We start from the raw sequence: 13,872 nt of genomic DNA on the forward strand, positions 1-13,872 counted from the left end.
GAAAGTCAGCTGTGGAGACGTTGCCGGGAGAAGAGATCCCCACACTGAATAGAAGATTGGATTGGAGAGTCTCTAAGGTGTCTTTCAGTTTGAAAGCCTGTGAAAATTATTTCTTTGACGTATCTGATGGAGAAATAAATGAATTTGTATAATTGAAGTCTTGAAAGGAAAAGTGTATGAGTGTTAAATATAAGACCTGAATCAAGTGATATATAATTGAATATGTCTGATTGTAGAGTAGTTGTTTTTCTGGACTACCCGACTGTCATCCCCAAGAAAAGAGTGAAAACTTTTTTGCATTGTTATGTTTCTTTTTCACTTGCACTTTTCTTCTCTTCAGGCTAAAGTGCCCTGCAATTGATTCTTGGGTTTGGGATCCTCAAATCCCATATTTATTGGTTCTACCCCTTCACCTCAGGTTCTTCAGGCTGTGGGTGTCGCCTACATTGTGCTGAAACAAGGAACAAGAGAATGCTGTCTTTGGTTGGTGGGCGTCTAGCTCCTGCAGCTTCTCAAGCATTGCGCGGCATAAAGCTAATTGAGGTTATTTAGGCTCCTTGTGCTTGAGAATGGTGGCCTCTCTCTTTCTCAGTCGCTCCTCACACCTCAATTTGGGTCTCAACTTGTGTATAAAGATATAAGTGAAGCTTCATATTAGAAGAGGAAGAGTCCAATTTATCTTTTCCCTGGTATCTCAGTCAACCTTTACCAAGAAGTTTTAATGCTAATTTGGACAGGAAACAAACTGAGAAAGCCTTGGTGAAACATCTGGGCAAAAGTCAACTTTTCCGTGTGATAACAAAATGAATACCTACACAGATGAAATAAAGAGTGCAAGTTTCGAGCAAGCGGCGATTCTGCCAAAACCGTGGCAAATTTCTAATAGCAGGCTACTGAATAAAGCGGGTGCAGCCACCCGAAAAGGAGTCAAACAGCAAACCTTCAGAGCTGGAGTAGAACTCGGTCGCGAGCCCTTTAAATGGCCACATGACAGACGCTCCTCCTCCTTTATCACCTCCTGGGGGCGGGGCGGGGCGTCATTTCCGTCCACCCCGGATTCCAAGATGGCTGCTCTTCTGCTGAGGTGACTTTACTTTGGGCCTGGGAGTAGGTCCCTGCAGAACCTCGGGCGATCTGAACTAATCCTTCACGCCTAGTGACAGCGGTTTAGCTTATGACGAGGCAGGGAAAGGACGCAGGGGCGTGCGGCCACGCGCTCCGCACTCCGGAACCCCAAGGTTACTTCCCCAGCCGTTTCTGTGTGCCGGTGGAGGGTCACTGGACCGTTAGTTCGTATTTCTCCGATCCAGAGAGTTTTCCGCTTATACTTTACACTTCGGCTATTTCTTCCCCAAGTTGCTCCCTGGCCCCATTCAGAACCAGAGTCCCGCGAGAGTAAATAGCTTTGCTTCGAGATCATCGGACCGTGGGTCCCACTGTTTGGAGAGCGTACTTAAGGATGGGCTCGGGGAAGGCAAATGCTGGTGGACTTTACCTTTGACTCCAACGCCTTCAAATACTAGATACTGCTGCCCGCGAGGGCCTCCCGGGTTCCTAATGGGTCGGGACCACTGTGGAACCAGGGAATAGAAATAGCATCTGGAGCAGACCTCTTGGCAGCCCTGCAGCAGCCTAAGGAATGAATTTTTAGTTTGGGTAGGGTTTTTGTTGTTATTGTTTGGGGATTTTAAAAATTATTTTGTTTTAGAGATGTGGTTGCCCCAGTTTCATTCTGAACTTTCCACAGGCCTCATTTGGAGTCTTTCCAGCTGTAGCAACTTTAGATACTTCTGGTAAAAACCCCAACAGTTAACGTGCCAGCTCTATTTTTAGAAGCTATTTGCTATGCAGGGTTAGCATTAATGCTGTTGAGATTTCACTTCTCAGATGTGTTCTCATTTCTCTTTGCATTATGCTGCTGTTGTGTGCTGTCAGGTTGGAACCGACTCAGAGCTGCCAAGACAGATGGTTGCCCATCCTTCTCCCAAAAAGCAGCTGGTAGTTTTTAACCCCATCCGTTAAGGATTGCAGGCAGCTTCTTACCACTAGGCCAGTAGGTCACCATTATAAAAATGGAGTGACTTTGTTTAGTTTTTGACAAAATGATTCCTTTTGGAGTAGAGATCAGGAATAAAAATCTCAAACAAGAAGCTTTCTATTGTGATTTGAGTGGAAATTTACAGGGCAAATTGGTTTTCAGTTCAACAGTTGATACATATTTCATTTTGTAACGGTGACATTGAAGGCAGTCTTCCCAATGTAATGGCATTCTTCCTGCTTTCTCCCTGCTTACCGTTTCTCATTACTCATTTCCTACCCCTTTCTGCCCTGTGAGCTTTATCCTTGGGCACAAGATGCCCTTTTGGTCTTGTGTAATTGATTGTACTAAGGCTATGTACTTTGTATTATTTTTTACCTTATAGGCCTATCTTTTATTTAGTTGAGAGTGGAGCCAGGGGATAGGTTCAATTCCAGGCTTGATAAGTTTCTCGGGACCAAAGTCTGGGAGTTCAAGAAGTCTCTCTCAGAGCAGTAAACCTGGCCTTTTTTTTCCCTTTTTTTAAATTTGTCCCACATTTTTCTCCCACTGTGTCCATAACCTCCTGTTACCATTTCGTTTAGAGCTGCTGGCAATGTTTGTCAGGCATCCTTAGTTCTTCTGGTCTCAACATTGTGAAGGCTGGGATTCCATTTGTCCTTTGTACCAAATATTTCTTTACATATTTGATTTTTTAAAAAATAAAAGCAAAACCTAGTAGTTACAAGTGGCTGCTCACAGCCTTTTAGACCCCAGTCACTATTCCCCGAAGTAGGATGTAAAATGTTGGCTTTGTGAACCAACTTTTGCCAAGTGGCTTTGATGTCCTCTGAAACTATGGTCTCAAGAATCGTGGAAATGAGTTCTCTTAACTCATTTTCTTGCTACCTTTTTCATTTTCATTTATTCTTTCCCCTGAAAGTATGCCAAGATCAACCATGCCAGAGCTGCCTCCTTTATTCCAGATAATTTGACTGTAACTGAAAACTTAGACAATTCTTTAATCATGTTTTGGTAGGTCTCAGGGACCTTTGGTGCATTTAAAATTTATCTTGAAATGACCATACTCTTTCCAAATATTTCATTATAAAAGTTTCAGGATTAGTGATTAGAAGTCAAGTGTTAGTGGGTATATCTAGAAAGTATAATTTAGAATTATGTAGAGTTGTCAGCATCAAGAACTCATGAAATACACTTTTTACTAGTCGCTGGGATCTAAAGCATTATGTTCTGTAAGGTTTTTGTCTGTTTTTTTAAAAGGAGAAATGTATAGGAATGCCCATTCTAATTTCATTCACTAGAGAGATTCAGAACTATTTTGAATATACTGATCAACCTCAGAGAAATATACCTTCTAAGACATCCTGATAGCTGGATTCTAGTTCTAGCCAGTCACTGCATTGTCCTGAAATCGAACATGAGTCAACTGCTTGGAAGGCAGTTATGCTCACCACTCTCCCACCAATGAGCAATTCCAGAGAGTTCCAAGGAGCAGGCCCAGAACTGGAAGAAGCTCTGGTGATACAGTCTGGTGGTGTAGAGTTAGTTAAAGTGCTATGCCAACGGTGAGACTTCTCTGGTGGTTTGAAGCTACTATCAATGGCTGTTCAAGAAAATGTTTGACCTTCTTCTCCCATGCAGTTTGTAGCTTCAGAAAAGCCACTGCAGAGTCAGCTGTGAGTAAATTCTGACTCCTTGACAATGATCTTTTGAGTTCTAGTAGCACTACATTTATTTAAGACAAATCAAGACCATTGGTTCTGTGCTGTGTTTTCCTCATTTGTGAGTTGAAAATAATATTTGGTCCCAATATTTTTAATATTAATTAAATCTTAATAGTCATAAGAGTACTAGTACTCTATGTTTTGTATACTCCACCAGCTACTCCATGGTAGATGAGCAGTCTCCTCCTTTGCAATTAACTTCCTCTGAAAACCCACAGTAGGGTGAGCTATGAGTTGATTCTGGCCCAACAGTATGCAACAGCAATGTTATAGGATGGAGCTGTGGTGGCTTAGTGGTGAGGAGTTTCTCTAACCCAAAGTTGTGCTGTTTGAACCACCAGCTGCTATTCTAGAGAAAGATGAACAGTCTGTTCCCAAGCAGTTTACTGCCTCTGAAAACCCACTGGCAGGTTAGCTATGAATCAGTTCCCACTGGGAGGTATATAACAGTATTAGAAAAGTAAATGACCAAGGCTACTCATTCATAAAACTTTTTTAAAGCCTGTTTTCTATCCCAGATATTTTAGGTGCTTTTGTTATAAAATGTTCCACTTCTATACCCTTTAGGAGCTCAAAGTCTAACAGAGGAGAAACAGATTAATTATTAAGCAACACTATAAATGTTGATAGAGAGGTACGCACAAGTGGTATAAACGAGGTGGTTGCAGCAAGGAAGACTAAGGAAATGGGTGAAATTATCATCCAAGACTTTAAAAGGCATGTAGTCATAAGAACGTTTGCTCTGTCTACATAATATGAACAGTCAGTGTGGGAGAAGTATAAGGGACCAACCAGGTGGAATTTTAGAATAATTGAAAAGTTGGACTAGGTCCATGTTGAGAAGAACCTTGTTTGCTCACAGTTTGGTCTTTATCCCATAAGCAGTGGGGAACATTACCAGATTTTTAGGCAGAAGAGTGTTGAAAGCTTTGTTTTTCAGTATGCTACCTCTGGTGATAATGAATGATGGGGAGAGATTGGTGTTAGGGAAATGAATTCAAGAGTTCCTATTACACTCCTAGGGAGAAATGAAAAAGATATGGACTGATGTGACGTTTTCTAGGTAGAATTGATAGGATTAGATGATGCGGTACTTAAATATGTGAGGTGAAAGGAGGAGGGGGAAGATAACTAAGGTTGTAGCTTGAAAACGGGTTGGATGGCAAGAACTGTAGTCAGAATTTATTTGTAAATGAATAATTTTCATCCTGTCCTCTAAAGTGATATTGCTCTTACCCCAGACATTATGAAACTTTTTGGAATATTGTCAGATTACATTTAGAGGTCATATAAGAGAAACTCATTATATTTTGTCACATCTTGTTTTAGACCTAAAATGGTATTATATAATTTGATTACATAGACTTGGCTTTGAATAACTTATTTTTTCCAGAAATCAGATCTCTTCCAGCAAATTAATAATTTTAATCACCATGAGAGTTTTAAAAAGTGATAGGAATTTTAAAGTATTGTGTTGGCCATGGTCTTTTCAATTACTTGTTATGCATCTGAAAGTTGAACACTAAGGATGACAGAAGAATCGATGCCTTTGAGTTGTGGTGTTGGAGAAGAGTACTGAATATCCAATGGATCAACAAAAGAACAAACAAGTATGTCTTAGAGAAAGTGCAACCAGGGTGTTCCTTGGAGGCAAGGATGGTGAAGCTTCTTCTCTTATATTTTGGGCATGTTGTTAGGAAGGACCAGTCTTTGCAAAAAAAACATTATGCTTGGAAAGGTGAAGGGTCATTGGGAGAGAGGAAGACAGACCCTCACTCAACAAGATGGATTGACAAAGTCTGACAGTGGGCTCAAGTATATCAGAGGTGATGAGGATGGCACAGGATAGGGCAGGTGTGTCTCTGTTGTTCACAGGATCATAGTCATATTCAACTCAGTAGCCCCTATGAAGAAGTTGCACTGTCAACTCAAGACAGGTCAGAATCCACCGGCTGCACTGTGAGACAAAAATAGGAAATCTTGGGAGCTCTGGTGGCCTAGTGGCAAGAAGCTGCTCTGAAATCCCAGAGGAACACGGTTCGAATCCACCAGACTCTCTGCCGGGATCTGATTTGACGGTACACGCACACAAAATAAAAAAAAAAAAAAATAGGAAATCTTATGTGCAGTTTACAGCCTTTGCAAACCCATTGGAGGGTCAGCTCTGAGTTTGTTCTAATTTGATGGCACACAACAATAATAAATTGATACTGGTATTTCCATTAGGAATATGGTAGTTTAGAGATTGCTATCATGTACATTTTCTCATATAGTCCAGTAATAATATATGAGAAATGTATTAGCAGTCTTATTTTAGAAGTAAAAAAACTAAAGCTTATTAACTTTTTCAACTTACATTACTTATTAAAGAAAGAGCTAAGACTCCAGTCTTAATGTTTTTTCTTTGCCCAATGCTCATTCTTTTATTACTTTTGCCACCCCAATCTACTGAGGAGTTTCAAAAACAATTTTGAAAATAATGACATTTTAAACTTATTCAGGCACTTGGAATACCTAGAAATGGAAGTTCTGCTTTTTAATGAAAAATTTAAAAGTATGCTAATCCAGCTATAACAAGTACCATTTCTGAGTGGAATAAATCTCGAGTTCCTGGCTTAACATGAAAGGCAGAAGAGAGTTTTACTTTTGTCATGTTTTGAATAAGATTATGAAGTGAGAGCAGCTAGTTTCTGTAAGGGCCTTGTGGCAAGTTTATATTGGTATTTGGGGAACAATAGCACTAGACACAGAGAAACCGTCGTAGATTCCAGCCCACATCTGCAAACTCTTGCTGGGTAACCGAGTGACTGGGCCCAGCCTAGTGTGAGGAATGCATGCCCTGCAACTTCACAGTCACAATCATTTCAATTGATGTACAGAGATTTGTTCCCACTTCTTTCTGGGAGCATTGGGAGTACAATGTCTGTATTCACCTCTTGCCTCCAGAAATGGAATGAGGGAAGAATTGAAGAAGGAAGTGTTGCCTAAATTTTTCCTTCAAATTGTGAATCCTACTAGTGTACTAGTAGTGTAAAGTATAAAGTACTTGAGGCATTTGTTCATCTAGTTGTGCATCTAGCTTCAGCGATGTGCAGATCATCTTAAACTTTCTTAGAAGATCAGTGGATCCTAATGAGATCTTATGTCTCCATAATGCCTTGCATATAGTGGGAACACAATAAACTTATAAAATCAGATGTATATTTCATTTTTATAACTGGAGCTTCCCTTTGATAATCACCCATTTAAATGAATGCTTCTGAAAGATTTGATATGAAGATGTGACTAAAGAGAGAGTGATAGTGCATTTTTCATAATGCTGTGTAAACTTTGATCGGTTTAATTCTCCTTAAATAGAATTCTTGGGCATATCTTGCTTTATTACTTAAAAAACAATTTAAGTACTGAAGCTAGTGCTAGATAGAAGTCCTACTACTAAAAGGTTATATGTCTCCAGTGGTTCGAATCCACCAATGGCTCCATAGGATAAAGATTCACAGCCTCAGAAACATGGTAGAACCTTGTTATGAGTTGGAATTGCCTCAATGGCAGCGAGTTTGCATTTTTTAAAATACAATTTTAAGATAACATTTTGGTAGAAAACTCTTATATCCTCTTTAAGTATCTTTTCTAACTTTATTATTATCACTATTATACTGTTTTGTGTGTGTGTACTGTCAAATTGGATCTGACTGGTACAGAAGATTGCCCCTCCTCCAGCAGAGCATCTGGTGGATTTGAACCAGGCACCTCTGGGATTGCAGTGCAGCTTCTTGCCACTAGGACATCAGAGCTCCCAAGTATCTTTTCATGTAGATAATAAAGAAAACTTTTTTATGCTCTTAATTTTTGCTATTGTATGAGAGACTTACCTAAAACTATGGGTCATAACCTAATATTCAGTACTTTCCTTACTAAGCCCCTAGTTCATCAGCGCCTTCATCAGTTTACGGTGGAACTCTGCTATAACTAAACTATGCTTGCTCTTATCAAGGGTTTGTTCTATTTTGTTTAAACATCCTTAACTGTCAACTCCTTTATGACCTAGCTTAAAAAAATTATCTCTATTTTGGGGAAATGACAGCCTTGGTGTTGGAAAAATTGGAAAACTATCTACAGAAAACTCAAGCAAGATCCACACCTCACTCTATACACAAAAACCAACTCAGTGTGGATTATGGACCTAGGACTAAAACCAAGAACTTCATTAAAAAAAGCTTGACAGAACTCTAGAAGTCCTAATCCATAATATAAACAGTCTTCCAGGCATCCTGAAAAATCTGTAACCAGGAGAGGAGAAAATAGATGAATGGGACCTTCTAAGAATCAAATCCCTATACACATCCAAATACTTTTCCAACAGGGTAAAAAGGGAAGCCACAGAATGGGAAAAAGCCTTTGGTAAAGACATGTCTGATAAGGGACTTATATCTGGAATTTATAAAATACTTGAGCACCACACCACAACAAGATAAAGGTAAATAACCCAGTTGAAAAATGGACACAGGATATGAATAGACACTTCACTAAAGAAGACATTCAGATGGCCTACAAGCACATGAAGAAATGTTCAAAATCCATAGTTCTAAGAGAGATACAAATCAAAACAAGTATGAGATATCATCTCACCCCAGTAAGAATAGCAAAATTTAACAGAACAGCAAACAACAAATGCTGGTGAGGTTGTGGGTAAACTGGAACCCTTATTCACTGTTGGCGAGAGTGTAAAATGGTGCAACCCCTATGAAAGGCAGTATGGTGCTTTCTCAGAAAGTGGGAAATAGAAATATCACTTGACCCAGCAATTCCACTACTGGGAATATACCCCAAAAAAACCATAACCTCCACCCAAGCAGATATATGCACCCCCATGTTTATTGTGGCTTTCTTTGCTCACATAGCAAAGAGTTGGAAATAACCTAAGTGCCCATCAACAAATGAATGGATAGAGAAGTTACAGTGTATTCACACATGGAATACTACACAGCATTGAAAACAAAGAACTCATGAAATACTCAAAATGGGTGACCCTGGTATACCTTATGCTGAGTGAACTATCTCAGTCATGAAAGAACAAATACTGCATAGTGCCACTGTTGTAAAACGGAACTGACATTGGGGTTGGGGAGAGACTGAGAAAGATGGGATAATTTATGTATACTGCATTGAAGCAGATGAGGAAGAGAACTGTTTAAAAGAGATATATGATTATGTATTATTGTCATGACAGGAGTTGAGAATGAAGGCTGCATAGTGGAGTGGAGTTGTGGGGAGGGATTGTATAACAATGACAATTTTACTTTTCAAAGAGAAGAGCGAACTGGAGGGGAGGTTGGGCAGGAAGAAAAGTGCAACAATGAATGAATAGAAATCCAAAGTCTCTAAACTTTCATTAAAATTAATAAAAAATTATCTGTATTTCTCTGTTGCGTATTACTAGTCCTGCTTATTCTTCTATCTTGTATTACTTGTTTTCATATTCTTCTATCTTTTGTTACTTGTTTTCAGTGAAAGTGTTTCTCCTCCCATTCGTACATCATATTTCTGATTCAAGTTTTTGGTATTATTGTGTACTAACTACAAAAGCAATGTCTTGGTACATTATTTTTGTTGCTGTTCTTTATTAATTTTTGCTATGGCTCTTAAGAACATTGGTGGGTCAGTAGTAGAATTCTTACCTTACATGTAAGAGCTCAGGGTAATTCCTTGACAAAGGACTTTATGTGCAGTCAGTGGAAGACTCTATTTCTCTGAGCTACCAAACTAAGACTCCTGATGATCTACTTCTGAAAATCACTCACTGAAAACCCTTTGGATCACAGTGGTCCAATCTGCAGCCAGTTATGAGGATGTCACAAAACTGGGCAACATTTCTTTCTGTTGTATATGAGGTTGCAATGAATCAGGGCCCAAATTGATGGCACTTAAAACATAGTTAAGTCTAAGGGGGCTCTGGTGGCCTAGTGACAAGAAGTTGTGCTGCAATACCAAAGGAGTGTGGTTAAAATCCACCAGATGCTCTACTGGACAAGGAGGGGCAATCTCCTGTGCCACACAACAAGGGAAAAAAACACCAAAACCCAATAGCAGTAGTTAAGTCTACTTAGAGTTAAAAGAAGATAATGTCATGGTCTCTAAATAAGTATTGAGGGTTTTTTCCCTCCTTAAAGTGGAGTCTAAAAGTATTATATTTTAGGGCATTATTTTTATCGTAGGAGTATGCAATAAGGGTTGCAGAGTGGATTATATTTGGGGGTAGGGGTAGGGTTTGGGGAGGTGAGGGGGGGGATTGTGTACCAATGAGGGAGTTTTTCTTTTGCTTTTCAAGGAGAGGAGCAAATTGGGGGGGGAGGGGTTTGTGTGGGGGAGAAGGGTGCAACAATGAATGGGTGGAATCCCAAGGTCTCTGTAGATGTTCATTGAAATGAAAAATAAACAACCTAAATTTAAAAAAAAAAAGTGGAGCAGCATCCACTTCCATAATAGCTTGCCTCCGGAAACCCTATGAACCTGGAGAGAGGATGAGAGAGACAAGTGTTGAGGACTCTTCCTTCATAGGGTCGCTGTGAGTCCCTTGCAACTCGATGGCACTTAACAACAAAATAATTTTTACTGTGTGTGTGTGTGTGTGTGTGTGTGTGTGTGTGTGTGTGTGTGTGTAGGAGCGTAATGTATGTATTGACTATTGTGATGATGACACAGGATAGGGCAAGGTTCCAATCTGTTGGCTCAACAACACCTAACAACTAACGTTAATTTTTTTTGTCTTGCAGACATGTTGGCCGTCATTGCCTCCGTGCCCATCTTAGTCCTCAGCTCTGTATCAGAAAGTAAGTTTCTAGATCTGTGGAGATTATTATTACTTAACTTCCCCTCACCTCAGATTTAACTTAATAGGTGGTTTACTTAGATTTTAGATGATAGGTAGGTAGATAGATAGAGAGAGATAATTTAACTTAATAGATGGTTTACTTAGATTTTAGACAGACAGACAGAGATAGATAGGAAAATAGACAGTTGTAGAGATTTGTTGATTGCGACCACTTTTTCTCATCTAAGGGTAGAAGAAGGAAAAATATTTCTTTGGTCTTGTTGATTTTTCTCACTTTGTTTGTTGTATTGTTTGCTTGCTTGCTTATCTGTTGTATTTAATTTAACATCACTGTTTTACACTTTTTTATTTCTTCCTTGATAGAATTCTTTTTTTTTTCCTTACTATTTTGTCTTTCTTCCTTTAATGTTTCTCCCCCACCCTCTGGTATATTATAATTTGTAGTGGCTTTTACAAGTTGCTTGTGACTCATAGCAACCCTATGTACAACAGCCCTATACCCTGATCTAGCCTGTGGCTGTGCAGATCTTACTGTCTCTGACACACCTACCCTCAGTACCCCAGTCACTGAATCACTCCTTCTCATCGAGGGTCTTCCTCTCGTGCTGTCCCTTCACCCTCCCAAGCATGACGTCCCTCTCCAAGGACTGGTCCCTCCTTGCAACCTGCCCAAAATATGTCAGACAGAGCTTCAGAATCCTTGCCTCCAAGGAGCAGCTTGGTTTCACACTCTCTAGGATGAACCTGTTTATTCTCTTAGCTATCCATGGTATATTCAGTACTCTTCTCCAGCACCACAGCTCAAAGGCATCAGTTCTCCTTTATCATCTTTTGTCATTGTCCAGCTTTCTGGCGCATAGCAAGTAATTGCAAAAACTTGGCCTGGATCTGTCCCCTTAGTCTCCAGACTGACATTGCTGCTCTTCAGTACTTTGGAGTGGTCTCTGACAGCAGACTTTCCCAATACAATTTGTCTTTTAATATCCTGACTGCTAGTACCAAGAGTGTTGATGTGGAACTAAGGAAACTGAAGCTGTTAATAATCTCAATCTAAATTTATTCCTACTTATATGTGTTCCCTGGCATACAGTTTGGAAGTCATCTGCAGCAGACCCATGGTGCACAGTGTTTGGTGGAGTTTACTGATTAAACAAGCTTGGAAGCAGGAGTGGCATCCACTTCCAAAATGGTTTGCCTCTCGAAACTATGAACGTGGAGAAATGACAAAAGTTATACAAGTGTTCAGGTCTTGCATTCATAGGATCAGTATGAGTTGTCTGACTTGACAGCACTTAATAACATATGCATTCCACAGGGAACTCTGGTGGCCTACTAACAAAGGAATTGGCCTGCCAACACAAAAGCAGGAAGTTAGAATCCTCTGTATGATTTACAGCCTCTGAAAACTTATAGAGAGAGGATTAGTTATGAGTCTGTTCTGATTTGATGGCATGTTGCAACAGTATACGTTCCTACTCTCTCTGTTAGCTTCTATAATTGCCTCTTTGTCAGTAATCCCTTCCCCCCCCTTTTGTTCTTTTTAGAAGTGTTTCGCGTTTTCAGGAAAAGTAGAGTTGTGTGATGAAACTCTGAATATCTTTAACCTGGTTTCATCAATTGTTAACATTTTATGATATTTGTTTTTTGCTCTACTTTTAGGTTGAATCAGATAAAATTGTTATTTCTATAAGTCAAGACTGGTAGAATATTAACAATTCAGTATCATTCAGCCTAATATATATTTAAGTATTGTTGGTATTTTTAAAAAACTTTTTGAGAGTAAGACATGATTCTTTCCCCCCCCCCCCACTTCTTCTAAAAACATTATCTTAGCACAGTATAATTATAAATTTCAAGGGAGTTTTGGTGACCTAGTGTCAAAAAGCTGCACTGCAATCCCAGAGGTATGCGGTTCGAATCCAAAGGATGCTCTGTTGGAGAAGGAGGGGCAATCTCCTCCAGTCAGATTCCATTTGATGGTACACACACACAAAGTAATAATAATAATTTAAAAAAATTAATTTAAACAAATAGTATAATTATAAAAGTCATGAAACTTAATATTCATATAATGTGATATACAGTACATTCTCAGATTTTCCATTTGTCCCAAATTGAGTTTCCTAAAAAAAAAAAAATTGAGTTTCCTTTTCCAGTCAGGCTCACATATTTAGTTGTCATGCTTTTTTAGTCTGGAGCTGTATTGTAGCCTTTCTATGTCTTTTGTGACATGTTTAAAGAATACATTGTTTTTGTTATGTGCATTGATTCAGAACTAGCCAACTCATAGCTGACCTTCCAACAAGTTTTCAGTAGCTGTAAACTGCCTAAGAGGAGATTGCCTATCTTTCTCCCTCAGAGAAGCCTGTGAATTCAAACTGCTTATCTTTGGGTTGGCAAGGCAACTCATTACCCACTAGTCCCCCAGAATTCCCTTGAAAGACAGCAGTTTTATATAGTGTTCCTCTATTTGAGTTTTTCAGATAATTAGAATTATGGTAGATATTTTTACAGGAGTTATGTAGTTGGTTTTGTATCCTTAGTATGTTACTTTGTGGGGCACAGAATGTCATTTGTCTCATCATTGATTCTAACTTTTATCATATGAGTCAGATATTTGCTAGGTTTTTCTCCACTGTAAATGTTTCCTTTTTATAATTAATAACCTGTAATGAGATGTTTTGAGATTGAATACCCCTATTTCTACATTTAAATAGATATATTATAAATATCTTGAGGGAATGTCAATCATGTTTAGTATTGTCACATGACAAATTGTTGAAATTGCCTCTTGTCATGAGACCAAAAGAAATGAATGGTAGCTGTCTACCATTACTGAATATTTTGACCAAAGACTCTACAGAACAATTCTGATCAAAAGTAGGAAAATGCAGAGTAGAATTTCTGATCCTTATGGAATCCATACTTTCTGGATCCATGAAGGATGAGTGAACTTCTATAGCTATTGCCCTGAGAAAATCCCTAACCCTTAAACCCACAGTATCCCCTAGAATCTCCTTAAAAGCAAACCATAGTTTAGCTTATCCAGTAAAATATGTCCTCTTTTAAGAACTATCTATATGTTAGCAAATTACAGTAACAACTAAAGATAAGAACTTTCAGGAATAGAGTCTGAGTTTATGCTAAATGGGGAGGACAACTTAGAAAAGAGAATGGTCAATGCCACTGAATTATACATGTAAAAATTGTTAAATTGGTGTTATGTTCTACTGTGTATATTTTCAATAACAATAAAAATAAAATTGTATTTTAAAAAA

At 38.9% G+C, this 13,872-nt stretch overlaps 1 protein-coding gene across 2 annotated transcripts in view; it reads left to right on the plus strand.

The window, feature by feature from the left end:
• Positions 1-1,047: 1,047 nt before the first annotated feature.
• The window catches only part of SDHC (succinate dehydrogenase complex, subunit C, integral membrane protein, 15kDa), a 48,186-nt gene continuing 35,361 nt past the window's right edge, over positions 1,048-13,872 (plus strand). Inside the window, exons 1-2 of one of the 2 annotated variants that reach the window (XM_006895496.1) lie at positions 1,048-1,084; positions 10,536-10,592. In XM_006895496.1, coding sequence (XP_006895558.1) covers positions 1,065-1,084; positions 10,536-10,592 — 77 coding nt within the window. In that variant the 5' untranslated portion in view covers positions 1,048-1,064. The remainder of the gene's footprint in view (positions 1,085-10,535; positions 10,593-13,872) is intronic. The other variant, XM_006895495.1, reaches the window with a different exon arrangement.

The sequence above is a fragment of the Elephantulus edwardii genome, unplaced genomic scaffold, assembly GCF_000299155.1.
Source record: "Elephantulus edwardii isolate Elephantulus edwardi_28Jun2011 unplaced genomic scaffold, EleEdw1.0 scaffold00168, whole genome shotgun sequence".
NCBI classification, from domain to species: Eukaryota; Metazoa; Chordata; class Mammalia; order Macroscelidea; family Macroscelididae; genus Elephantulus; species Elephantulus edwardii.